We start from the raw sequence: 24,324 nt of genomic DNA on the forward strand, positions 1-24,324 counted from the left end.
CAAAGAAAAGCCCCAGTGAAACAAAGGCACATCAAACCTCTTTCATCAGGAGGATTTAGAACACAGTGACACCACACTCGTAAGACCTCCAGCCAAAGAGCCCTCTGCAGTAACAGGAAGCTTTCAGCGATAGCTCCACAAAAGTTGCAAGAACGTGCAACTGGCTTAAAGTGGCTTAGTTATCACACTGAGCAAGTGCAGGGTGTGGGGAGGCTAATGCCCAGATCATGCGGTGGCTCCATGACGTCACCAAGATCCAGATTTTATTTTGAGTCTTTGCATTTGGTCATTCTCAACATACGGATTTCATACTCCATCTGGTTCCTTTGCAGGACCCCAAACTCTCACAGTCTGATAAAGTCCAGAAGAAAAGCAAACAGGCCTTTTCTTGTATCCCTTGTTGAGGGTAACTTCTGCTACATGCTTCCCTCACATTGGCTAGACTTGTATGTATCACATACTCTCAGTGAATCCAATTACCGCCAGGAGTGGGACCCGACTGATGAGATCCATTGTCTCTCTGCTCCTGGAGCCAAGGATGAGGTTCAGCCCCACGAAAGCCAAGGCAGGACACAGGAAGTGTGTGAACCACCTCACCTTCCTGCTGGAAAGGAGAAGTGGGAGCCATGGTGTTTTTGGCTGGTGGCATGGTGGGCACACAATGTTAGCTGCTACACCTGGCTCCATCCCCATATTCTAAATAAGTATTTTTAAGCATTTTTTAAAGCCAAGAGATCTCTCTGTTGCTTACATTAACCCACATTAGGCCATGGCCAGATTTCCAGATCTAACCATCATAGAACTCATTTGATCAATTGCTTGTGTTCAGTACATGGCATTAATTGTGCATGGTTATATATTGCCCTGTAAATCAGAATTGTTGAAGTGTGGCTACGAATGACGCCATACACCACAGATCTTTACGATCACACAGTCTCTGACTCTGGAGTCAGGGGCTGACATGTGCGTCACAGTGCGGAGACCTGAATCTCCCCCCAAAACAGCTGCCTCCGTGCACCTGGCCAGGGCAGGGCAGGAGTCCTGTTCTTTACTCTGGAAAGCAGTAATGTACGCTGCCTCAATTTGCCTATGACACGTACACCTCTCATTGTTTCCCAGGCTTACTTTTGATAGCTTTTTGAATAACCATTGATTTTTAATTTATTTCATCATCATAATCTGTTCATCTCCAGCATGACCATTGTTAACATTGTCTGCCTTACTGTCCACCCTCCATTCTTGCCAATGATCACAGAGCAGAAACCTGATATGGAAAGAAGGAGCAGGTTGCCAGAGACCCCCCCTTACTAGACGCGTGAATTTGGACGAATCAACTTTGAGTCACTCTGTTACCTTATCTGCTACACAGCGATGATGCTCACTTTGCAGGTCTGTTGTGAGACTAAAAGACACAACGCAGGCCGAGTCCTGGCCTATATTTGCGCGCCAGTAAAGCATGGCCACTGTCGGCAGAATGTCCAACTCCCTCCCAATCCCTAAAGCTTTGCCTCAGTAACTCAAAGAGGATTTATTAGGTATCCATGTACCCAGCAAAATGTGACACCCAAAAAACTCAAAGGGAAATCAGGGCCACGGGATTGAGGGTGGGCAGGCCGTGCCGTGACACAGGACTGAGGGAAAGCGCTGCCCGCAGGGGCAGGAGGGGCCGCAGCAACTCCGGGCGGGGCTCTTATGCCGACGCAGCGAGCGTAAGATATGCTGACGATACCGTGTTTTTCTAGGTCTGGAGCCTCCTTTCTCATCCTTCCAACCCCATACATACTTTTCTCACATGTATGACATGAATCACAATTAAAAATATTAAAACATGTTGAAAAGTAGGTTGGTGTCAACTTGTAAAGAACTTTATTTATCAAGACAAGGAATTTACCCTGAAGAAAAGAACAGGGCAAGTGGGTTTTGAAGGGGAATGTGCTCAGCTCTGTGTGCTAAGCAGCTGGCGTCGGCAGCGTGGCAGAGGGAGACTGCAGTGGAGAGGAAGCACACTCAGAAGTCCCCTAGTCTGGCAGTGGTGACACGGGCCTGGCTGGCCCGTGGGTGTGAGGAGGGCTCCCACGGGGGAGCAGAGGTCTGCCTGACCGGGAAGGGACAGGCTTTGATGGCTCCCGAGAGTGATGAGCAGGGGAATTTAGAATAGTGCTTGCATTTATGGAGCAGGAAATTCCATTCGCCTTCACTGAACAGTAAAAGGACAGTATCCCGAGGAAAGAGCTCTGGGTGCCCCCCCCCAGTATCCTGTGTAGCCCCCAGTCAATCAAAGTGTTCTGTGAGTCCATGGACGACCCCTGTGCTTGTCCAATAGGTTCACTCTTTGTTACAGTTTCAGGTAGCTTGGATGAGGGGTTGGTACCTGATATGACAGGGAAAAGATTCCACTCATAAAATTATCAGAGGGCAGAGAATTCGTATCAAAACAGCCTCCACAGACAGAGAAAGAGCTTTGTTACTGCTAGAAAATGACTTCCAGGTTACAAAACACACATGAGAGGGCAGCGTGGGCCTTGGTCATCTTCAAGGTGAGGAGATTCTCATTCCAAGTCCCCAAGACTCAAAGCAGACTCACCGCCCCCCACCTCCAACTATGTCTTCTTTCATGAAAACCCAAGTTCCTGGAACCCTGATCCTCACGTGAACGACGGTGAGTCGCAGGCCAACACTCCCCAGTCTTACACGGTAATTAAACAAGAGAGTGTGTGTAGCTGTGAAGGCTTGAGTTACAGGCTGGACATGCGTTTCTGCTGTTAGCCTCCTCACCGCTGAGGTTCTGCTAACTGTCACCCCCTGGTCTCCCCTCTGTGACTGCCACTGGGCTCCCACTGGCCGCGGCTGTTTGCCTGGGTTCCACTTGGATCGGCTGTGGTAGCACACACTGAAGCCAACAGTGGTGGGAGCTGAAGAAGCAGAGAATTCCTGAGGGAAAAATGACGACGTTGAAGAGGAAAATGACTCAACCCTTGATGTTTGTTAAGAAATTCATGGCGTTTAAACAGGCTGAGCACATGAGTGTGGAGTCACCCTTTTCTCTGCCCCACCCACCCTTTTCCCTACGATGGTCTGTTCTACAAATTCTCGGACACGCTTCTTACTGAATGTGCAGGAGAAATGCACTCTACTTTTCTATGAAGGCGAGAGTCTAACATAGAGTAGGAGGAGCTGCAACAAGCCGATGACGTGTCTTTGTACCAAATCCATCCCCAGAAACGAACGCTACTCGGTGGAGATAGTTGAAACCCATGGGCATGATTGTTCTGGATTCAGGAACTCACACAGCCAGCCCCAGAACACTCACCAGATAGGAAAAACAGTGTGATGCTGAATGAGAGGATGAAACACGGGTACAGAAAGGTGATTTTCGCGTTCTTGAATACGTCAGTTACTTTCGAAATATGCAGAGAGTGCAGCAGTAATGCAAGGAACACACAGACACCTGTCACTCAGGAAAAAAAGTGGGCGGGCAAAGACCAGTCCGGTTAGTTCAGAGTACGGCCTTTGAGCTAATTCCCAAGAACTTAAGTTGTCATTTCAGTTCTTCTACTCCGTTTCTGTCCCTTGTCATTGCTTTATCTTTCACTTTAGCAGTCCTTGAACAGTTTCTAAGGAGAAACTGTGTCCAACGGAACATCACCCCAGCCCAGAACCAGGACAACTGAGGGAACCCTCTTCCTCCCATTCTCACCTATGATGAAGAAGGTGATCGTGAAGACAAAGTACTGTTTCCGAGTATCAGGAAGGGAGTGAGGGAAGGCCATGAGTATGATGTTCAGGAAGAAGGAGAGAACAAGGGCGCTGATCATGAAAATTCGACCAAATGTGAAGCAGTCTGAATTGGGGAGGGAGAGGGGAGAAAGGCCAGCAGCTCCCTCTAGGGCCCCCTCCTTCCTGGGTCTGAATCCACAGAGCACTAAGCAAGCAGTGTGGAGACTATATGGCGGGAACCAGTGGGGGGGGACCAAAAGGCCTAGGACAGCGATTCCTGTGGGGCTGGTATTTAGTGGGACTGGTAACCACAGAGCCACCTGATCCCCTGGCTCATCCTGAAATGAGCCGGTGTTACCGAGGGGAGATAACTGCTTGGTCCATGTGAGCTGGGGCAGAAAAGGAGGCCAGCAATTCCCAGAAGGGGCAGGGTTGGAGCAGGGCCTTCCCTTTCCAGGCCAGAACTTACTTGACTTGGATGGAGGAACCCAACATGTGACCTCGCCACTGCAGATTGCGAAGAGAGCGCTGAAGAGCGCTTGGGTGGTGCCCTGGATTTCTATCTTCACCCAGGTGGGCAGGCTGAAGGCCCACCACAGAAGGGCAGAACCCGTGAATGCGCAGGTGAGAATGACAATGCGGTATGGTCTAGTTATCCCACATTTCACACAAAAGGGTGCTGACTAGAAAAAAGGGGATATGGGAGATGTGTCACTTTCCCTCAGTTCCTTTGGGATTTCTCCCCATCCTTAGACACCCGCCATAGAAGCCCAATCCTCTTCTCTCCCACTCAGCTCCCAGGCTCTCCCTCCTCATTCCCTGACCAAACACCCTTCAGTCCACAGGCCGACCCGGGTCCCCTACCCGCTAGGACTGAGGCTTTCCTCTTTGGTCTCTGCATCTTGTCTGACACACTGCTCACACACAACCATCCACGGCCTATATTGTTACACTTTCCCCTTGTCCTGGCCCACCACCTACATTAGACATCCCTACAAGACAACAGCCCTGACTCCTCCACCTCCTGCCACATTTAGCACAGTGTTTACACAGGGGAGGAGCTCAGGGAATAACTGTTAACAGAAAGGGGGGAAATCGTAGCACATCCCAAGCACATTCCTCGGAGATGGCAAGAGAAGTAAAAACGTTGGACACGCTTGCAGCCTCTACACATCTCCTCCTCGTCCTTCCCCTCAAGCCCCTCCTCCTTCTGCTCATGACCCCAGCTAACCTTGTGTCTTATTTCTTTTTTGATCCTTTCTGTTTCGGCGTCCATCTTTTGACGCCCTGTTTTCTGTGTTGCCTTCTTACACGGAGGCCCATCCTGGCCTTCTCTTCAACAGTAGAATGTTGTGGCCCCTTCCTGTTCCATTGGCAGGAACATTTAGTGACATCATAAGTATGTGAACTCTGCCTCCCAACAAAAATGTGAGATCTCACCCTGTTGCCCGTTTTTAAAAATGTGTTATTTCCCCGCCCCTTCACCTAGCAATGCCTTTGTTTTCCTTGGCACATGTGTGCTTCAAAAGTTATGGCTTGTGTCCTTAGCTCTAACTTCTAACACCAAATGCACGGAAGTGCTGTATTCCTCCTGTACGAGATTGAAGGGCACTTGACAGAACACAGGTAACCAAGGAAATAACTGGGAAAACCAGTTCTGTGTAAGGGACATTCTACGCCCTTCACGTCCTTGACCAGAATGACGTTAAGTCACGTAATGCCTTTTTACCCCAATCTTGCCAATGGCGAGATGCTCTGCATGTTTGTTGATGGAATTAACAAAAAAATGAATAAAAATAATGAGGAAGTCCTGGCTGGTGTGATTCAGTGGACTCAGTGCTGGCCTGCTGCCCTAAGGGTTGACGGTTTGATCCCCAGTCAGGGCACAGTAGGGGCCTGTGAAAGGCAACTGACTGATGTATGTCTCACATATCAACATTTCTCTCCGTCTTTCTCCTTCCCTTCCTCTCTAAAAATGGATTTTTAAAAATGTTTTTTAAAAAAATGAGACAAAAAAGCAGCAGGTTGCTAAGAATCTTTGTTTAGAAGTTTCTTAAATGTAAATTGTGGAAATGTTTAACTTTGTCTATTCTATTCACTAACGTATTCCAAGCACCTACAACATTGTCTGGCATAATGCAATGCCACATACATATTTGTGGAATGAATGATCCAGGAACAAAAGGCTCATCCTTGGAACAAAGAGTTGGCCTATCTCTCCCTTTCCCTTAACTGACCATTTGTGTTGGGTACATACTATTTCCAGGACTGCCTGGGATGCTGCAGTAATGCATTTCCAGCATTATGTGTTTATGTGTTGACTGCTTGTACTATTGAAAGTGGGTAGCATGGTAATAATGCCATTGGCTAGAGAGAGAAGAAATATTTATGGCAGGAAATCAGAAGTAACTCAACAAGGTAAAGACTGCTTTTTAAAAATATATATTTATTTATTTTTAGATATAGGGGAAAGGAAGGGATAAAGAGAGGGAGAGAAATATCTAATTAATGAGAGAAACATCAACTGGTTGCCACTTGCACACACCTCTACGGGGACTGAACCCATAACCCCCGCATGTGCCCTGATGGGGAATAGAACCAGCAACCTTTCACTGTACTATGTCCAGCCAACTAAGCCACACCAATCAGGGCTAAAGATCAATTTTGACAATTGTGTGCACACGGAAACCCAGCCAGGAGACTCAGGAAGAGTAGAAATTTCAAGGCAATATGTTTAAGGCTCAAGGTTGGTGGAAGCCCCATATTTTCTCCTGAGCTTTGACCCGGAAAACAAAGTAGATGGGCAAATAGATTTCTGCTGAGGTCAAAAAAGGAATAAAGGGAAACTATAAATGTTTTTACAAGCAAATTATTCACTATCAACATTGGTCACTTACTCTCAATCCACACATTAAAAACTTAATTAATTACTCCACATTCACTTTAAGGCACATGCCCCGTTAAAGTGAGAAAACTGTTCTTTGTATAAAATGGCTTGGAGCCCTGGCTGGGCGGCTCAATTGGTTGGAGCCTCCTCCAGTCTCCAAAAAGGTTGAGGGTTTGAATCCAGGTACAGAGCACATAACTTCAATCCCCAGTCGAGTGCGTACAGGAATGTTTCTCTATCATGTAACTATCATCTGGAAAAAAAAAAATCACACACTTCTAACCAATTAAGTCAGAATCATCAGGGGTGGTTCGAGGCGTGTCTTTTCAAAAACTTGCTATTATTTTTAAAAAGCTCCCAGGTTATTCTAATGTGCAGGCAGGAATGAGAAACACTGGACTCTAAGGGACCTGCCGGCCCGTTGGATTCGGATGTTTCAAACACAACTTCCAGGGCTGGCGGGAAGGAACAAGAATGAGATTTAAACTCACAACAGAGAGGGTGGGAGGGAAAGGGCTGGCCGGTCCTTGAAAGCCTGTAAGTCTGGACAGCGGCCAGCACGCAGAAGGGGCGCCCTGCCCAGGACAGCATTTCCCGCCCCGCAGCTGCAGGTAGCCCAGGACGAGGGGTCACCTCGTCCGAGCCCCGAGAACAGACACACGACCTCGTCCCTCTTCCCCGGTCCTCAGGGAATTCGGCGCCTCCTACCGTTGGGGAGAGGACTGGGGAGGTCCGGTCCATTCTACCCTTTGTCCCCTTTGTCCCTCAGCCTCTTGCAGTACTTTGTCGCGGATGCAGGGTCACAAGTCCCAACCGGAAACCCTGACAGTGCAGACCCCTCAACTTCCGGGGGCGGGGGTGGAGGGGAGCCCGGCCAGTCGGGGGGCGGTGGGCGAGTGAGTCGCCCACTTCCGATCCCCCCGGCGCTAGAGCCCGAGATGACAGGGTTCCGGGGCCGCGCAGATCCAAGGGTCCTCCCTGGATGCCAGACGCAGCGGGGGTCTTCCGGTCGCCCTGGAAGTGTCCACCCTTTCCCACGCGCACAGCATCCTCTGTACCTGCAGGAGGAGTGGCCAGTGTGGTCCCTGGCTGGACCCAGCCCACCTTCTGGCGGGAGACGCAGCCCCAGGGCTCGGGGATGGCGGGGGACACGGGAACTAATGCGTGGACCGAGTAATGAGTGACGGGGAAGAGGGGGCGAGCGCTCCAGTGGCGCACTTCGTACGCGCGCGATATTTATATGGCAGTAAGTGTGCGAATAATGTCGAGGTCTAGAGTTCTAGCCTCACCTGCAGCATCTTTTCCCAACCGGCGAGCGCACTAACTAACCCTTTCCCGGATGCTTTCCTGTGTACTCAGAATTTCTGAAGAATTGTTCTACTTCCTCTTTAAATATGTATTTCATTAGTAGGACTACCTGGGCTTAAGCTTTTCTTTTTGAAAAATTAATTACCGTCTTTAAAAAATTTAGTACATGTATTTTTTTCTTGTGTTCATTTCCATAATTTACATCCTCTGGGATATTTTTCATTTCATCTAAATTGTCTATTTTGTTAGCATGACATAGTGTCATAGTGTCCATAATATTCCTCTATGATGTTTTCAATTTCTGCAAGATCAGTAATGATATTCTGTTTCCTTCCTGATTTTTCATCTTCTGTTTTTTTCTTGTTCAGTCTAGCTAAACTTTTGTTCATGTTGCTGGCTTTTCAAAGGACCTATCTCTTCATTTCATTGGTTTTCTTTATTGTTTTTCTGATTTCCATTTCATTGATTCTACTTTAATCTTCATTCTTTTTTTTGTACTAGCTTTGGGTGTAGTTTGCTTATCTTTTTCTAGTTTTTAAGATAAGAGTTTAGGTTATTTGTTTGAGGTCTTTCTTCTCTAATATCGGTGTTTAAAGACATAAGTTTCCGTGTAAGTATTGTTTTAATGAAAAGCTGTAATTTTGATGTATTATGGATTTTTTACTCAATTAAAAATCCTTTTAAAAGAAAAAAACAAGAAATTCTTCTAAATTTTCTTCAAATTTCTTTTATACGAGTACCCATGAATTCCTTATTCCTTCCATTTCCTTCATTATTGACTTCTACTTTAATTTTATTATGATCAGAGAACATATTTTGAATTTTAATCTCCTTATTTTTATCGAGACTTTTAAATAATATAGAGTCTATTTTAGAGAACAATCCATGTATTCTTGAAAAGAATCTGTATTCTGCTGTTACATCTTTCCCGCCGGCATGGGAGGAATGTTCTCTAGATGTGAGGTCAAGTCGGTTGATGTTGTTCAATCTTCTTTATATTTGCTGATTTTCTATCTCACTGTTGTATTATTTATTGACAGTGAAGTACTGAAGTCTCTACTTATTCCTGTTGAATTGCCTACTTCTTCTTTTAACCTCTAAATGTTTGCTTTGTTTATGTTGGGGCTCTGCGGTTAGCTACATATATTGTCATTGTTAGATTTTCCTAATGAACTCTTTGTCCTTATAAAAATGCCCTTCTTAACCTTTAGTTGTGGGTTTGTTTGTTTGTTTGTCATATCATCTATTTTGTTCGATACTCATAGCCATCCATGTTCTAATGGTTATGCCTTGAAAGGCGCATTTTTCCATTATTTTATTTTTAACATATTTGTGCCTTTGAATGTAAAGTATATCTCTGGCAGACACATGAAAAGATGCTCAAGGTTACTAATCATCAGAGAAATGCAAAATAAAACCACAATGAGATATTTGCGCAATGAGACATTTGTCAGAATTACTATCATCAATAAATCAACAAACAACAAGTGTCAGTGAGGATGTAGAGAAAAGAAATCCTTTGTGCACTGTTGATAGGAATGTAAATTGGTGCGGCCACTATGGAAAAACAGTATGAGGTTCCTCAAACAAATAAAACTGGAGCTGCCTTGTGACCCAGAGATCCACTTCTGAGTATAGATTCAGAGAAGTTCCCAAGACTAATTTAAAACAATATATGCACCTCTATGTTTATTGCAGTGTTGTTTATAATAGGCAAGCTACAGAAGCAACCCAAGTGCCCATCAATAGACAATTGGGTAAAAGGTACATAAAGGTACATATGTGCAAGGGAATATTACTCAGCCATAAAAAAGAAATGAAGTCTTACCACCATGGATGGACCTGGAGGGTATTACGCTAAGTTAAATAAGTCAGATAAAGACAAATACCATCTGATTTTTCTTATATGTGCAATTTGATGAGAAAAACAAAATATAAGCAGACTCGTAGTACCGAGAACAAATGGATAATTGTCAAGAGGGGAGGAGGGGTGGAAAGAGGTGAAGGGATTAAGAACTACAAATTGGTAGTCACAAATAGTTCCAGGGATGTCAAGTACACACGGGGAATGTAGTCAGTAATATTGTAATAACTGTATATTGTGCCTGGTGGATACTTGAAATATCAGGGCAATCACTATGCTGTACACTTGAAACTAAAACAACATAATATTGAATATAAACTGAAATTTTAAAATAACTTTTTAAAAAAGAAAACCCCTCTTCATTTTTAAATTCATTTTCTTGGGGATTGAACAAACATGCAGTTTTTTAAAATGCCATTCACAAATCATGGAATCTTATCTGGGTTGGTGAACTCTCTGCTTAGTCTTGACTAGGTTATTTAATAAAGCCCAATCAGGATATTTGAGAGGCAGGTTGCGAGTGGAAGGTGCTCACCGGCCAGGTTCTCACTCGCTCCCTGCAGCAGGATGACTCTTACGCAGGGTCTCGGCAATTCTAGGACCGGCGGGGTGTTCCCTCCCGTCTGCAGAGCCACTCGGAGAGCGTACTGAGCACCGGCTCTGTATGTGCGAGGAACAACGCCCTCTCATTCTCAGAAAAATAACAGCCGCAGCCACGGCTCACTCCGAAGTTTCTGGGTAACTCTTGAAAGGTCTGGGCTTTGCTCTAAAGGATTTACATGTATGAACTCACTTAATGATAATTAAATTTAATCATAATTGTAGTATGGCATTCCCATTTTCATTGAGAAGGCTTCAAAGGGAGTTGTAGTCACAGATTTCAGGGATTTCTCAGCCAAAAGAGGGAGGAAAACCTGGCCACACGTGGAGGCCTTCGTGTCGGGAGTGTGTTTCCTCCATATTTTTCCCTCTGCTGTACCACGTCCACTGGCTTCCACATCCTCTCTGGTCCTGTCCATTGATATCCACGACTTTAATTTCTCAGGCCACTGCGCACCTGTCTTCCCCTGAGATTCCACGAGAGGAATTGAGTATGTCATGGATTTTATGTCCTTCTTTATGTCAGGGCTCATTTAAAGAAGATGCTGCTTCCTCCATTCGAATGTGTCCAGAATCCAGATATAGAAGGGATTTGGCCCTATAGTGGATGTTTAACTTTGCTGGAATGATTAACTATCATGAGGCAATTAGAAGACTGGAGGGAATGTACATTCTGCTCAGCTTCACAAAGTACGAGGTGCTTGAGCCAGAGCTGGGCAGATCCAAAGTCTTTCTCCTGGGATTGAGTGTTGCAGTTGTGAAAAGGGGGTGACGTTAGGACAGAGGGGACGGGTTGCAGGTATAGGCAAGTGGCTCTCACAGGGTTTCCTGCAGCTGGGTTAAGTGCAGGTGACCATTCAGAGTTCTCCTGGGTGGGGAGGAGACTGCACCCTCCTCCTCAACAGGGACTCAAGAGGCCCCGTCACACAGGAAGTGGCTGCCCCTTTGCAGTGGGAAGGGTCTAACACCTTTACCCCTAGGCTTGCAGGTATCTGGAGGGAGACTAGAGGCTCTCATCCAGGAACTGCTTCACCTGGAACCCGATGGAGGACAAGTCAGACAGCTGAGGTTTGTCCTGAGGGGAGGCAATGATTGGGGCAGGTGGACCAGCCTGAATGAAGACTTGTCCTAGGAAGGACTCGATATAATCTAGCATGTGATAAAAGTAGTATTTCAGATCATTGAGGGAAGGGTTTTAATAAAGGTTTTGGAATCAATGGCATTGTTATTTTGAAAAAGATAAAATGAGACCTATCCCTCACACCATACACAAGAATTAACGTGATGCTATCAATATATCTGTGGGGCCTCCGCCCTCCCTGTTGCCTCCAGAAAACACACTCTTCAAGACTCACCTTAAACTTTACCTTCTTGTTCCAGGCATTTATGACTCAGCCTGATTAATTAGAGTTAATACCGATCCCTCTTCCCTCGGAAAATGGAAGGGAAGTGGGCACCCCTCCCCTGGGCACCACCCAAAAAGCACATTAGTGTTCAGAACTCACGGTCCCTCGGACGCGGGCGACGCGGGACGGCAGCCCACCGGGGAAGGATCCCTCTGCGCGCCCCCTGGAGCATCGAGGGGCTTCGCCCCGCGGACCCTGGCGTCACGTTTCCAGACGAGTTTACTCACCGCGCGTCAGGAGTCGGGATGCTCCGGGTCCCGGGGTCACGGAGGGGGCGCTGAACCTCCGTTGCCCCCCGGGGGGCGGGGCCAGAGCGCCGGGAAGGAGCGAAGGCCACGCAAAGGTGATTCCATCTCTTCCCGGCCGCTTCCCTTCCGGTTCTTGTCCATAATGTGGAGGAAAGGAAGCCGTCTCCGCGCACCCACGTCCCCAGACGGTCCCAAGGTCCGCGTCCGAGCAGCCTGTGGGTCCCCGGGAATGAATTCAAGGATGGCGCGCCGTAGGCCCAAGTCCACGGGGACGAGGTGGCCGAGTGGTTAAGGCGATGGACTGCTAATCCATTGTGTTCTGCACGCGTGGGTTCGAGTCCCACCCTCGTCGAGGGCGTGGGTTTTTGGTGTGTAAACCTCCAATTTCCCGTCCAAGCGCTTACCCCAGAGAAATGGACCCTGCGTGGGCCACTCTGACCTGTGCGCTTCCCTGCTTCCGGCCCCTGGACGTGATCATTCCTGCAGCTGCTTGGCTCTAGAGCCCCAGGTCCACTGCCCTTGTGCAAAGGACAACACGCCTCTGAGAGACCAGAAATGACCCACTTTTTCCCCCCTTTTAAAGGGAAAAGCACTGTTCAGGAGTCACAGGTTCGCGGTAACACCCCTGCACCCTCTGCGCTCTCACCGTCTGGTCATCTTCCTTCCCTCCTTCCTTCTGAGCACTCAAAAGAACCTGGAAGACTGTCATTCCCTGAAGCATTTTCTGTCTGTTGGAACCCTGCTTCCAGGCAGGTCTTCTGTTCAGCTGAAATAAACTCTTACAAAGTTTTCTACAGGTTTGGACATCGTTGCACCAACAAGACCGTGAATAGTAAAAGAGAAATTGAAATTTTGGAAGGGAGTTTCCGATTATTGGAATAAAAGAAAAACAAGACTAGCCAAAGGTGAACTCACAATTGTCCCCACGCAGGAGACCACAGGTCCTCCTGCACGGCAAGCACCCACGCAGCACCCTTGGGTGCTGGCTGTTCTAAGCACAGGGATAGAAAGGGAGCCACGTCCGCTCTTGTGGAGAGAAGCACTTAGGACCCGGTGCTTCCCTCGTGGGAGGAATGGAAATCCAGGAGGCAGCCCGGGGGGGGCGGACATTTGCAGCGTCCAGTTGGCCGCCACCCCGAAAGTCCTGAGTTCGACTTACAGAGGGCAGAAAATCTCTTCTAGTGACACAGTATTCCAGTGGCCTTATTTGATATGTATTTTAAAAAATTATGTGTGTGCCTATAATCATTCATGAAAAACATTGAAAAAAAAACCCAAACAATCCAAGTTTGAACAATATTGAAGATTTTTGTTGGGGAGAGAAAACTGGGAGTTCAACCAGACGGAGCACTCAGAGTGGTGGGAATGGATGGCGATTTGTCTTTGATCTTTGGGATCATCCACCGAAGGAAGTAAATAAAATTCCTTGAGTCTCCCTTTTGGCAAGAGTGGAGCCAAGGAATATTACTTCACTTACTTATTCAGAGATATTTTCTGAAGAAGAAGAGGAGGAGGAGGAAGAGAATATGAAAGAAAGGAGGAGAGAGGAGGAGAAAAGTCCAGGTGTCGGTGGACTCATATTCTAGTGGGGAGGGGGTACAGTTAAGATAAGCAAGTGACCCAGTAAAGTACACAGCATGTCAGTTCCTGATACACATTGTGAAGAAAAGGGACAGGGAATGGGAGGGTGACTTCATTATAAGATGGCATTGAAGAAAACCTCACTGCCAAGCCAAGGGCAGTGCCTGGGGTTAGGGCCCGAATGCCCCGCCCTCACGGCGCATCGGGCGCCCATTCCAAGAAGGGGACAGGAATTCGGCCTCCCTACTCACGTCCAGACTGGTTCAGCCCCTGAACAAAGAACCCCTAGTGGGCCCTTTCTTTCTCAGATGAGCACCACCTTTCAGGGGAGGTGCAGCCATTGTGGGGTCCCCAGTAGGAGCAGGTTACCCACCAGGGATCACTAGCTCAAGTGCACCTGCCTAGAACTCTCAGCCACTCTCCTTACTAATAGAAAAAGGTCCCGAGCTGACTAGTGAGAAAAGCGACAGAACTGTGGAAGGAACGCATGGCCATTGGCTGTGAATTAAGAGAGGTAACGGGGGGGGGGGGGGGGGGGGGGGAACCCGCCTGTGTATTTGTGTTCATATGAAGAAATTCCAGAGGGGACAAAATTTTAAAAAAGGAATAAAGAAATTCCAGAGGGATGCACAGAAAACTAATGAACGTATTTATTTGTTATTTTGGGGGAAATTATACAGTTGAGAACTGTTGAGAACCAGATTGTTCATTGTATTCTTTATATGAGTAATTATTAAACCCCAGCAACAGACTGCCTAACAGAAACTCTAACAGAGCCAAATTTTGGCTGTATTCCCATAAAGGGCCACCAGATGGCGATAGCGTCCTCCTCCTGGCGAGGAGGGAGGGGTCTGTGGCTGGGATCGTCTCCTGTGCGGAGGCCTCTCTTACTCCCTTAGTTCAGACTCGGAATTTCTGCCAACACTTGATTCTTCTCGGTATTACCCTTTGTTAAACAAAAGAGAAAATACGTTAGTTAATTGGGCTGACCTTTTCATAAAACTTTGGGGGGGGGGGTGGAAGCAGAGATTACGTACACGGAATAACCTACCTCCAAGTGCCCAGCACGCAAGCTTCAACACTGGCCAACATTTCACTTATTGCTTCACTCTCTTCCCTACTTTGGGCAGGATGGGGGCAGTGTAAAAAAATCACAAGCATGTCATTTCAACCACGGCTGCTTTTACGAATGTCCTAACATACACAGACCTAAACAAAATACAAGTTTTTCACGCCTAAGAAAATGTTTAAATGTTTTGTAACATCATGCAATATGTAGTCCTTTAAAAAATTCTCAAACGCCTCAAATACTTACAACAATGTTGTCTGAATTAGGATTCCATTAGATCTACCTTAGTTGCTGTGTCTCTTAAATATACTTTAATTCATAACATTTAACCCAAACCTCCAAGCAGAGTTTACTCTTTGGAAAAGGAGTTGAGAAACTATAATCTACATGATGGGAATCCTCTCTTAATGAATTCATTGCTTGTAGGCCTTTCCTATGAAACATGTTAGGGGAAAAATGTGTACTAAGATCATACTGATATTTTCCATTCAAATTTAAATCAAGACTTGGGGTGATGAACACATAATCTACAGGTGATGTATTATAGAATTTTTACCCCTGAAATGTATCACTTTGTTATCTAGTGTAACCCAATACACTTTTTAAAATTTTAAGTCAAAGGGCTGTCAACATAAGACCCAAACCTATAGAGAACTTTTTAGAACTTTTTATTCGAGCTAGACTGACGACATATGCAGGGAAGCAAGATCTCATATGCTCCAGGCACAACAGTTCCGCAGTTTCTTTTTAAGCATTTTAAATTAAGGTGGGAACAAGAGATTACGCGGGAGTGGGAGAAAGCAAGGCAGGAACTGGATTATAGGCTAGTTAAGATGATTTGAACAATAGTGGGGGGAATTGCCTGAGGGAGTGGGGGGTGCTGGGTGGAGGAGGGCAAAGGGCTTAATGTCAGGACAACTGTAGTAGCATAAGGGATAAAATATACTTTTAAAGATTATTTGTTCTCTTAAGGGTGCTTACCTTGGGAGGAGCCTGGAAAGAGACATTTTAAAGGTGTGTTAACCTATATGCATAGAAGCAATGGACAAAGATTAAGGCAAAAATAAGTATTTTACTAAAGGATTACAGGCCTGGGGCCTGACTACCCAACATAATGTGACCAATTCGGAAATTACGTTCAGATCACCATGTAAGGCAACCTTCTATGGAACCTCTTTTTGCCCGCGGTTTTTCCCTAGAAATTGAAACCATATCCTTTGACTAGCTAAATCTGCCATTTATTTTCTGGCTTTTCATTTCAAATGCTGCTTCTGATATAACTATTTTCTTCTGGCCTTTCAATACCCTTCACTAGCCAAAGGAACTTTAAAATAGAAAATGGATTTTTACTCCAGAGGACTCCGGGATAAATAGTTTCAAGCATTTTTGCCTTCTTTGGTCCCTAAGTATTCGTGTTTTGTCTTGCAATGTTCAACATACGAAAATACGGCAAAAGGAAAGCAATATTCCTAATTAATGTCAGGCACTGGTATTTTTCAGTCTGGCAGTTATATCCTTCAATAACTTCCTCTCCAGCAAAAAAATTCAAGAGGAAATAAAACTACTGCCGAATGCGACACAATGTTAAAGAAAAGTAAATGACAAGCAGGATAGACTACCAGACAGTGCTTATCAGGCGGCGAGCCCGGTGCCTCCAGCACCCCAAGTGGGGCTTCCCGGAGGGCGGGGCCCCCGCGGGCGCAGAGCGCAGGCGCCAGGGCGAATTCAAACTGCCCGCGCCTCGGGCCCGGCAGGGTCCAACCTTATTTCAGTTCGGTGATTCGGGCGTAGTTGAATTTGCTTGGAGTCTAACATTTCCCGTTCTTGCCTTAGCCTTGAGAAAGGGTGGCAGAGCCCAATTAAATGTAAGCTCCTAAACGGTACTGGGAAGCTAAAGGAGTTCTTACACAATGGAGTTCTAGACATTTGAAAGGATATTGTAACTGTTCTGTGGTTAGTTGACCCCGAGCTTACCTTAAGCGAGCCACTTCTCAAAGGATTGTTGCCCGACTTCGCAGACTAAACGACTTACGGGGCGCAGCACCGGAGGCCAACTCAGCAGCAGCTCTCTATGAGAACATAGGTGGCTCTGAAAAGAGCCTTTGGACTAAGAGGTGCCTGCAGCAGGCACTACTTGGCGCTGGTGTATTTGGTGACGGCCTTGGTGCCCTCGGACACCGCGTGCTTGGCCAGCTCCCCAGGCAGCAGCAGGCGCACAGCCGTCTGGATCTCCCGGGACGTGATGGTCGAGCGCTTGTTGTAATGCGCCAGGCGCGACGCCTCGCCCGCGATGCGCTCGAAGATGTCGTTCACGAAGGAGTTCATGATGCCCATGGCCTTGGACGAGATGCCCGTGTCCGGATGCACCTGCTTGAGCACCTTGTACACGTACACCGAGTAGCTCTCCTTGCGGCTGCGCTTGCGCTTCTTGCCGTCCTTCTTCTGGGCCTTGGTCACGGCCTTCTTGGAGCCCTTCTTCGGGGCGGGCGCGGACTTGGCCGGCTCGGGCATGGTGGGAGAGAACGGCCAAAGAAGCTGAAGAACAAGCGTAAGGCTGCGAGACTCCTCTGGTTTCACAGCCTCTTAAGGAAGTGGTGAGCAAAGTCGCCTCTGACTGGCAGTAACTTCATAAATGTCACTTGAATATTGTCCAGTCAAAGCAAGCGCATTTCATAACAAGAGTCCTATTGGCTTAGATGAAAAGGCTGTAACTTTTGGCCAATGACAGAGATTCACTCTCGAGCCCTAGAACGACTATAAATGGGGCCTCTCTGAGTCTTTTAATTCACTCTACTCCAAGGTTGATCTCTCCTTCATTATGTCTGGACGCGGAAAACAGGGTGGCAAGGCGCGGGCCAAGGCCAAGACACGCTCGTCGCGGGCCGGGCTGCAGTTCCCCGTGGGCCGCGTGCACCGCCTGCTCCGCAAGGGCAACTACGCCGAGCGGGTCGGGGCCGGCGCGCCCGTCTACCTGGCGGCCGTGCTGGAGTACCTGACGGCCGAGATCCTGGAGCTGGCGGGCAACGCGGCGCGCGACAACAAGAAGACGCGCATCATCCCGCGCCACCTGCAGCTGGCCATCCGCAACGATGAGGAGCTCAACAAGCTGCTGGGCAAGGTGACCATCGCGCAGGGTGGCGTGCTGCCTAATATCCAGGCCGTGCTGCTGCCCAAGAAGACCGAGAGCCACCACAAGGCCAAGGGCAAGTGAACAGAAAGACTTGGGTCTTTCCACTTTAACCAAAGGCTCTTTTCAGAGCCACCCACATTTTCTTTAAAAGGGCTTGCCTGTATTGTGTTGTAGCCGCTACTTTAAAGTGACTTCTAGTATAGTTCACACAGGTCAGTACATAGTGTATCTAACTGCACAGTACAACGGACACATACTGTGTATCAAGTGAGCAACGTGATCGATGCCTCAGGCCTCAGGGTTGAAGTGTCTAACTATTTTCTGGTAGTTTAGCATTTGTTTTTATTGGGTGAGAAAATGGAAAATGAGTTATTGATGAAACATCTCCCCCTTGAAAGGAAAACATTGTGAAAGTTGCATGAAGAAATGCATTCATATGCATCTTGTATAGATTTATTAAATTAAATCTTTGTTTCTCATCCTAGTAAATTATTAAGTAAAAAATGCTGGCAAAAACATAATGATGACAGACACTGAAATGGCCCCTCGGTTTTTTTTTTAAATAAGTTTTAGGTCGTGATCAGTGCTCTGAGGAAAACTAAATCAGGTCCAGGGGTTAGAGGAGCAGAGAGCTGGGAGCGTTTTCTTTTGTGTCACTGTTAATTTAACTTACTGGAGCTCCCTGTAACAATTTACTGCAAACTGACGGTACTAAACAACAGAAACACTGGCCCCTCAAAGTTCTGGAGTCCAGAAGTCTGAGATTACGATGCCACCGGGGCTCATTCATTCAGCAGGGGCATCCAACCCGGTGTCTCTGGACCACACTGGAAGAAGAAGAGTTATCTTGGGCAACACATGAAATAGACAAACACTAACGAAAACTGATGAGGGGGGGAAAAGGTTTAAGTAAATTTATGATTTTGTGTTAGGCCACATTCACAGTCATCCTGGTCCACATGCAGCCCATGTGCCGCCGGTTAGACTCCCCTGTTCTAGAGACTTTAAGGGGAAAAACTGAAGGTGACTCACAGTTGCAGGTGGTTGCCTGAAGTCTCAGTGTTCCTTGGCCTGCAACACACCTGCAACCTCCACCTCCTTCACAGCCTCCTTGCCTGTGAGCCTGTCCTCTCCTCTTACAGGATGACAGCTCTCTTTGGATTCAGGGCCTGTTCTAAATCCAAGATGTTTTGTTCTCAAGATCCTTAATAGTTACACCTGCAAAGACCCCATTTCTGAATAAGGTGGCACATGAGGGTCCAGGTGGACAGGAGTGGGGGTGAGTGGGTATTCTTCAAACCATTTCCAGGACTCTGGAAACATTTTGACTAGATTGTATTTTAGCAATGATTTGAATAAAACCAGGCAGTAAATTAGTTGGCTCTTTTGGGTGATGCTCCAAGCAAAGATAACACAAACTCCCAAGACCGTCATGTATGTGAAATGTCCAGCAGTCTTCTCCAGACTGAGAATGCAGGGGTGGAAAGTGAGTTCAGAGACCGGTAGCAGTCAGATAAGGAGGAACTTTAGGATCCTGTAAGGTTTTATATGTCCTGCTAAGTTTTCCAAATCATTCTAGATGTCCATTCTATGAGTTCTGAAGAGAGAAATGGCATAACCTGACTTAGGTTTCTTTGAAAATTCACTAAGGCAACTGCCTCTATGGTGAATACAAACTGTACAAGGATATAAATTACTCACTCCAGTGATCTTTGAGACATAGCCATGGCTTGATTTCACTGGTGGCAGTAGACAATGGGTAGGTATAGGACCTATTTTGCAATTGTAACTAATAAAGTTTGCTGCAACATTTGATGTGTGCAGTGTAAGAGAAGAGAAAATTGCTTTCCCTGTGCCATTCTGAGTTTTTGGCTGAGAGTCCATGATAAAGAGGAAGTAACAAGAGAAAACCAGAATTTTATCAACTTGTAAATACCAATACACATGTCGCAGATACTCAGGAACAAAGACTAAACTCCCCAACATGGCTTAAGTCATTTCTACTTGTTTACCATTTCCAGTTAGACACAAAAGACAGGGTGGGCGGGCAGAGGCAGCACAGTCAGGAGAGGCTACCCAGGAGGAGGTAGGTTGTGTCGCACAGATTAAGTAGCTGCCTTCTCCATCGGTGAGCCGTGAGATTCAGAGTTGGCATGCGCGTGCTGGTGCCGGGAGGGAGATTTCCGTTATAAACCTAAGTGTCCCTGAAAAAAAGGAACTTCCACGTTTTTCAAAGACTTTTTCTTGTCTGTTGTTTCTCATAATCAGCTGAAAGTGGTCCTTACATCAAAGAGGTGGAATTAGGGGTGGTGTATTTTGCTCCCTTTAAACCAAGAAATAATGTAAAGATACAACAAAAATACCTTGATTGTAACTGTTTATCTTGTTATATTAACTTTAGTATATTATAAACCAGCCTGAATAGCACCATATTTTTATAAAATAATGTTTATAGAAGAATAAATCTTTTGGCTATTAATTTCAGAAACAAGAGAGTCTTACAAAACTTACCATCCTTTGCTAATCTTATTACTCGTTTCATACAGGCAAGGAGGCTACTGCGGGTGGGAACTTTACTGATTTTTAAAAGTACAGAAGGGTCTGGAAATGTATTCTAGCTAACTGAAGTTTAAGAAATATAGTAAAATGGGTATACTTTTTTTCTCATTTGAATTTTCTATATATTCCCTAGTAAAAAAATTAATTGCTCTTGTTGCAAGTTTTTTTATTTTTTCAAATTATATATTATCTGGAAAATAGTCTACTGAGATATACATGGATTGGTAGTATTACTTTTCAAGTTACCAGGACACAGTATTGCAAAGATAAATTTACCCAAACCATTCTGAGATAAATTTACTAAGACAATTTATTTATTGCAAGGGCATAAAATTATTTTTAATTTTTTAAAAAAGATGTGTGATAATAGAAATTTGGGGGAAAAATTGAGGTAGGAATTCATTGTCAAATACAAAATTAGTTTTCAACATTAGAAATAATTATAATACTTCAGCAATAGACACAGACCGATCAGCAGAACAACAAACACTCGAGAATTAATTGTGTGAAATATTCAATATGATAAATTAAGTTCCTCAAATCAGTAGGGATATATTCGATGTTGCACTGACTAAGCAGATTGTTTTTTTTTAAGTTAATTCTTTGTATCTGAATTGTTGGAATTAGTTCTGAAGTGAATCTACTCATTATTAGTAAGACACACTAGTACCTGCTGTGGAAAATAAAAATTAGTGCCTTTGGTGGAACAGAATTTAATAATGTATGTGCATGATCTTAATATTCTCTGCTTTATTATTTCATCTTGGTCAATCTCTGTGCAGTGCGTATATGGAGTACATTTCTCCTATATATTAAGGAGAGAAAAGTTCCAAAGTTGTGGCTTCATGCAAATTTTATATAGAGAAAGAAATTACATATACATATGCAGAGATAAAAACACAGTATTTCCTTCACTATTTTTGTGTATCCTCTACAATCTCAAGGTTTCATTGTTTAATTTGGATGAAGCACAGGGCACATAAAATAAGAAAAGAGGGAGAGAAACAGCCAGGGTATTGAGGATTCAAAGTTATTGAAAAGAAAACAGAAAAGAGACCCTACTATAGTAGGTTTTCTGCTTTTAGGCCCCTCCTGCCACCAAGAACAACTTCCTGCCACGGCTTTTTAGGTTCTCACTCTGGTCCGCCAGGGTTCCCTATAAGAAGGAGTTGCTGATGCCCTTGAGGTATTACTACTTGCTAGTTTGTCCAGAATGTCTGGTCGTGGCAAAGGCGGGAAGGGCCTTGGCAAAGGCGGCGCCAAGCGCCACCGTAAGGTGCTGCGTGACAACATCCAAGGCATCACCAAACCTGCCATCCGGCGTCTGGCCCGCCGCGGCGGTGTCAAGCGCATCTCCGGGCTCATCTACGAGGAGACCCGCGGGGTGCTCAAGGTCTTCCTGGAGAATGTGATCCGGGACGCCGTCACCTACACGGAGCACGCCAAGCGCAAGACGGTCACCGCCATGGACGTGGTCTACGCGCTCAAGCGCCAGGGCCGCACCCTCTACGGCTTCGGGGGTTAACCCCTATTTTCACCACCAAAACTTTGTTTCCACCAAAGGTCCTTTTCAGGGCCGCCCACGCCTCGGGAAGAGCTTTGCGCAGATTACTGGGTTTGCGGGGTAATGAGACTGGGGTAACAAACTAGAAAGTGGGGCGAAAAGGATTGTAAGAGAGAAGCCACCGGTTGCGTTTGTCCAGAGTTTCCTGGGAACAGCAACGAACCCTTCATTTTGCTATTCGGTAAGTCTCAGTAAGTTACTGAACAAATCCATATTCTGCAATTATTTCCCGTCCGCCTAGGAACCCAGCCGGTTAAAACACGACGTAGTACAAAACGCTGGGCCTCAGTTCAGTAAGTGTTTGTTCAGAATGACCATAGGAAAACCTCCCCTCTCCCTCTGCCCCCTAAACTAGTTTTGGGTTACATGTACCTTAGAGGGAGTTGCTGGTTTCCAGTCTCAGGTCAGCCCGCCGTGGATTAGACAAAGGAGTCTGTGTTCTAATTCCTTTGAGTTCCGAAGCCATGAAATGGAATCCCTGCCCTGGTCACGCGCTCTCCGACCCCTCCTCCCCAGTTCCTTCCTCTTAAGTCTGCCTACCTTGAATCGAGTTTTTATTTAGCTTTTTATTATTGACTGTTTCAACAACACAATATGGTTATAAAATGTTTTTCTGAAGTCAGATTGAACCCCAAAACTTGTTTTTATAGCAAAACCAAAGACCCTTTTCAGGCCAAGTTTTCATGGAAAAAACTGAAGTGTGATCACGGGCAAACAAAACTTGGACCCATGTTAATTCTTTAGTGCAGTTTACTTACTAGGTTAACTCCGGTGCTGGAAATGTGGGCGGGGACAATATTCAGTGATCTGGGCCAGGATTGTTGGAGGTGAGGGTCGGGCTTTTGTGACTTTTGCCTGTCCCCCTCCCTGCTTCTGGCTCTGGGGTGGAACTCCCCGGAGATTGACTAACCCACGTTGTCAGAGGCCTTGGGATCTAGACGGTCCTGCCCCTCTCGAAGCTCTCATTGGCCTTTTAATTCAGGGGTCCCTAACCTTCGAGCTAGGGACCGGTACTGGGCCGCACAGCAGGAGGTGAGCGATGGAAGTTTCCTCTCGCTCCCCATTGCTCACACGACCGCCTGAGCTTCACCACTTCCCTCCCTTCCGTGGGAAATTTTCTTCCTGAAACCAGTCCTCCATGCGAAAAAGATTCATGACAGTTGCTTTAAATGTATGTCAGGGTGAGGGGTCTGAACAAAGGAAAGATGTTGGTTTGTCCCGTGGTGTTCTTTGGCACAATGTTGCACTAGGCCAAGTCCAAGTACTTTGCCATTTTTAACTCTCCAGGGTTTGAGGTATAAGACATGTAAGGTAGTTTCTCCGGCATGGCAGCACCATTTTAAAGTAGCTCCCTTTACATTGTTTACCAACTGCACTAACACATCAGAGGGGTCTAAAGTCTTGATCATAAATGGGTTTTAGTTTGGTACAAAGTTAAAGTACTTTGGTAAAAGTACATTTAAACACTTAAATGTCAGGAGTACACAACATGCTAATGAAATCAGCTCTCAAGTATGGCTATACCTTTGTCTCTTCTCAACAGCATCAGCTCTCGGTTCCCGAGGTCTGGATGCACAAATGTCCTGACTCCGGTGCTTGCGGTTGACCCTTTCCAATTTCAGATGCACTCCTGAACCCACAGTACCACTTTCCTTAGAGACTTTCATTTAGATGAAGGTACTTTTGTACCTCTATTTATGGGACATTTCATTTATGCACTTGTCTTATACTTCACCGCCGATTTCAAATGTGTCTACAGCCCTAATTATTAACGACTGAGTGGCTCTGAAAAGAGCCTTTGGGTTAAAAGGCGCCTACAAATGGCACTTACTTGGCGCTGGTGTACTTGGTGACGGCCTTGGTGCCCTCAGACACCGCGTGCTTGGCCAGCTCCCCAGGCAGCAGCAGGCGCACGGCCGTCTGGATCTCCCGGGACGTGATGGTCGAGCGCTTGTTGTAATGCGCCAGGCGCGACGCCTCGCCCGCGATGCGCTCGAAGATGTCGTTCACGAAGGAGTTCATGATGCCCATGGCCTTGGACGAGATGCCCGTGTCCGGGTGCACCTGCTTGAGCACCTTGTACACGTACACCGAGTAGCTCTCCTTGCGGCTGCGCTTGCGCTTCTTGCCGTCCTTCTTCTGGGCCTTGGTCACGGCCTTCTTGGAGCCCTTCTTCGGGGCAGGCGCGGACTTGGCTGGTTCAGGCATGGTAGTGAAAACTGAGGACAAGTAGAAAACAGCAGAGTGGTAGTGGAGTGTGACGTGCCCTATTTATATACAACTTGACATGCAAATTAAGTGATACAGTCCTTTGTCTGATTGGTGGTTAATCGGAACGTAAAAAATTCTCTTGGTCCAATCAGAGTGCAAGAATCCCAAATGTGTGTTTTC

At 46.2% G+C, this 24,324-nt stretch overlaps 4 protein-coding genes and 1 non-coding gene across 11 annotated transcripts; 2 read left to right on the forward strand and 3 right to left on the reverse strand.

The window, feature by feature from the left end:
• Positions 1-1,859: 1,859 nt before the first annotated feature.
• Positions 1,860-7,409, reverse strand: LOC119039176 (transmembrane protein 225B-like). Of its 5 annotated transcripts, none has more exons than XR_008389843.1 (6): positions 7,313-7,409; positions 4,949-5,080; positions 4,187-4,400; positions 3,698-3,731; positions 3,311-3,448; positions 1,860-2,931 (listed from the first exon to the last, which is right to left on the reverse strand). XR_008389843.1 is itself a non-coding variant. In XM_037131857.2 (6 exons), the coding sequence occupies exons 2-6, from the start codon at positions 4,991-4,993 to the stop codon at positions 2,789-2,791; spliced, it is 684 nt and encodes a 227-aa protein (XP_036987752.2). In that variant the 5' UTR covers positions 4,994-5,080; positions 7,313-7,409; the 3' UTR covers positions 1,860-2,788. The 5 variants fall into 5 exon arrangements, 4 of the variants coding, with proteins under 4 accessions (XP_036987752.2, XP_053511925.1, XP_053511927.1 ...); XM_037131857.2 differs by having other exon boundaries at positions 3,698-3,841; XM_053655950.1 differs by lacking the exon at positions 4,949-5,080 and having other exon boundaries at positions 3,698-3,841.
• Positions 7,410-12,300: 4,891 nt separating this feature from the next.
• Positions 12,301-12,382, forward strand: TRNAS-GCU (transfer RNA serine (anticodon GCU)). The gene has a single exon. It is a non-coding gene; the product is annotated as a tRNA-Ser (tRNA).
• A 1,921-nt stretch (positions 12,383-14,303) lies between these two features.
• LOC119039171 (histone H2B type 1-K) lies at positions 14,304-17,283 on the reverse strand. Of its 2 annotated transcripts, XR_008389849.1 has the most exons (3): positions 16,655-16,753; positions 14,663-15,704; positions 14,304-14,557 (listed from the first exon to the last, which is right to left on the reverse strand). XR_008389849.1 is itself a non-coding variant. In XM_053655964.1 (2 exons), exon 1 carries the CDS (start codon positions 17,189-17,191, stop codon positions 16,811-16,813), a length of 381 nt encoding a protein of 126 aa, XP_053511939.1. In that variant the 5' UTR covers positions 17,192-17,283; the 3' UTR covers positions 14,304-14,557; positions 14,663-16,810. The 2 variants fall into 2 exon arrangements, 1 of the variants encoding a protein (XP_053511939.1); XM_053655964.1 differs by having other exon boundaries at positions 14,663-17,283.
• Positions 17,284-17,485: 202 nt separating this feature from the next.
• On the forward strand, positions 17,486-18,257 carry LOC119039173 (histone H2A type 1). The gene has a single exon (XM_053655960.1). The coding sequence runs from the start codon at positions 17,499-17,501 to the stop codon at positions 17,889-17,891; it is 393 nt and encodes a 130-aa protein (XP_053511935.1). The 5' UTR covers positions 17,486-17,498; the 3' UTR covers positions 17,892-18,257.
• A 241-nt stretch (positions 18,258-18,498) lies between these two features.
• LOC119039172 (histone H2B type 1-K) lies at positions 18,499-24,141 on the reverse strand. Of its 2 annotated transcripts, none has more exons than XM_053655955.1 (2): positions 23,765-24,141; positions 18,499-18,637 (listed from the first exon to the last, which is right to left on the reverse strand). In XM_053655955.1, the coding sequence occupies exons 1-2, from the start codon at positions 24,139-24,141 to the stop codon at positions 18,601-18,603; spliced, it is 414 nt and encodes a 137-aa protein (XP_053511930.1). In that variant the 3' UTR covers positions 18,499-18,600. The 2 variants fall into 2 exon arrangements, with proteins under 2 accessions (XP_053511930.1, XP_036987749.2); XM_037131854.2 differs by lacking the exon at positions 18,499-18,637 and adding an exon at positions 21,717-21,797.
• Between the last annotated feature and the right edge of the window lie 183 nt (positions 24,142-24,324).

The sequence above is a fragment of the Artibeus jamaicensis genome, unplaced genomic scaffold (assembly GCF_021234435.1).
Source record: "Artibeus jamaicensis isolate MK-2021 breed Jamaican fruit bat unplaced genomic scaffold, CSHL_Jam_final scaffold_1689, whole genome shotgun sequence".
NCBI lineage: Eukaryota > Metazoa > Chordata > Mammalia > Chiroptera > Phyllostomidae > Artibeus > Artibeus jamaicensis.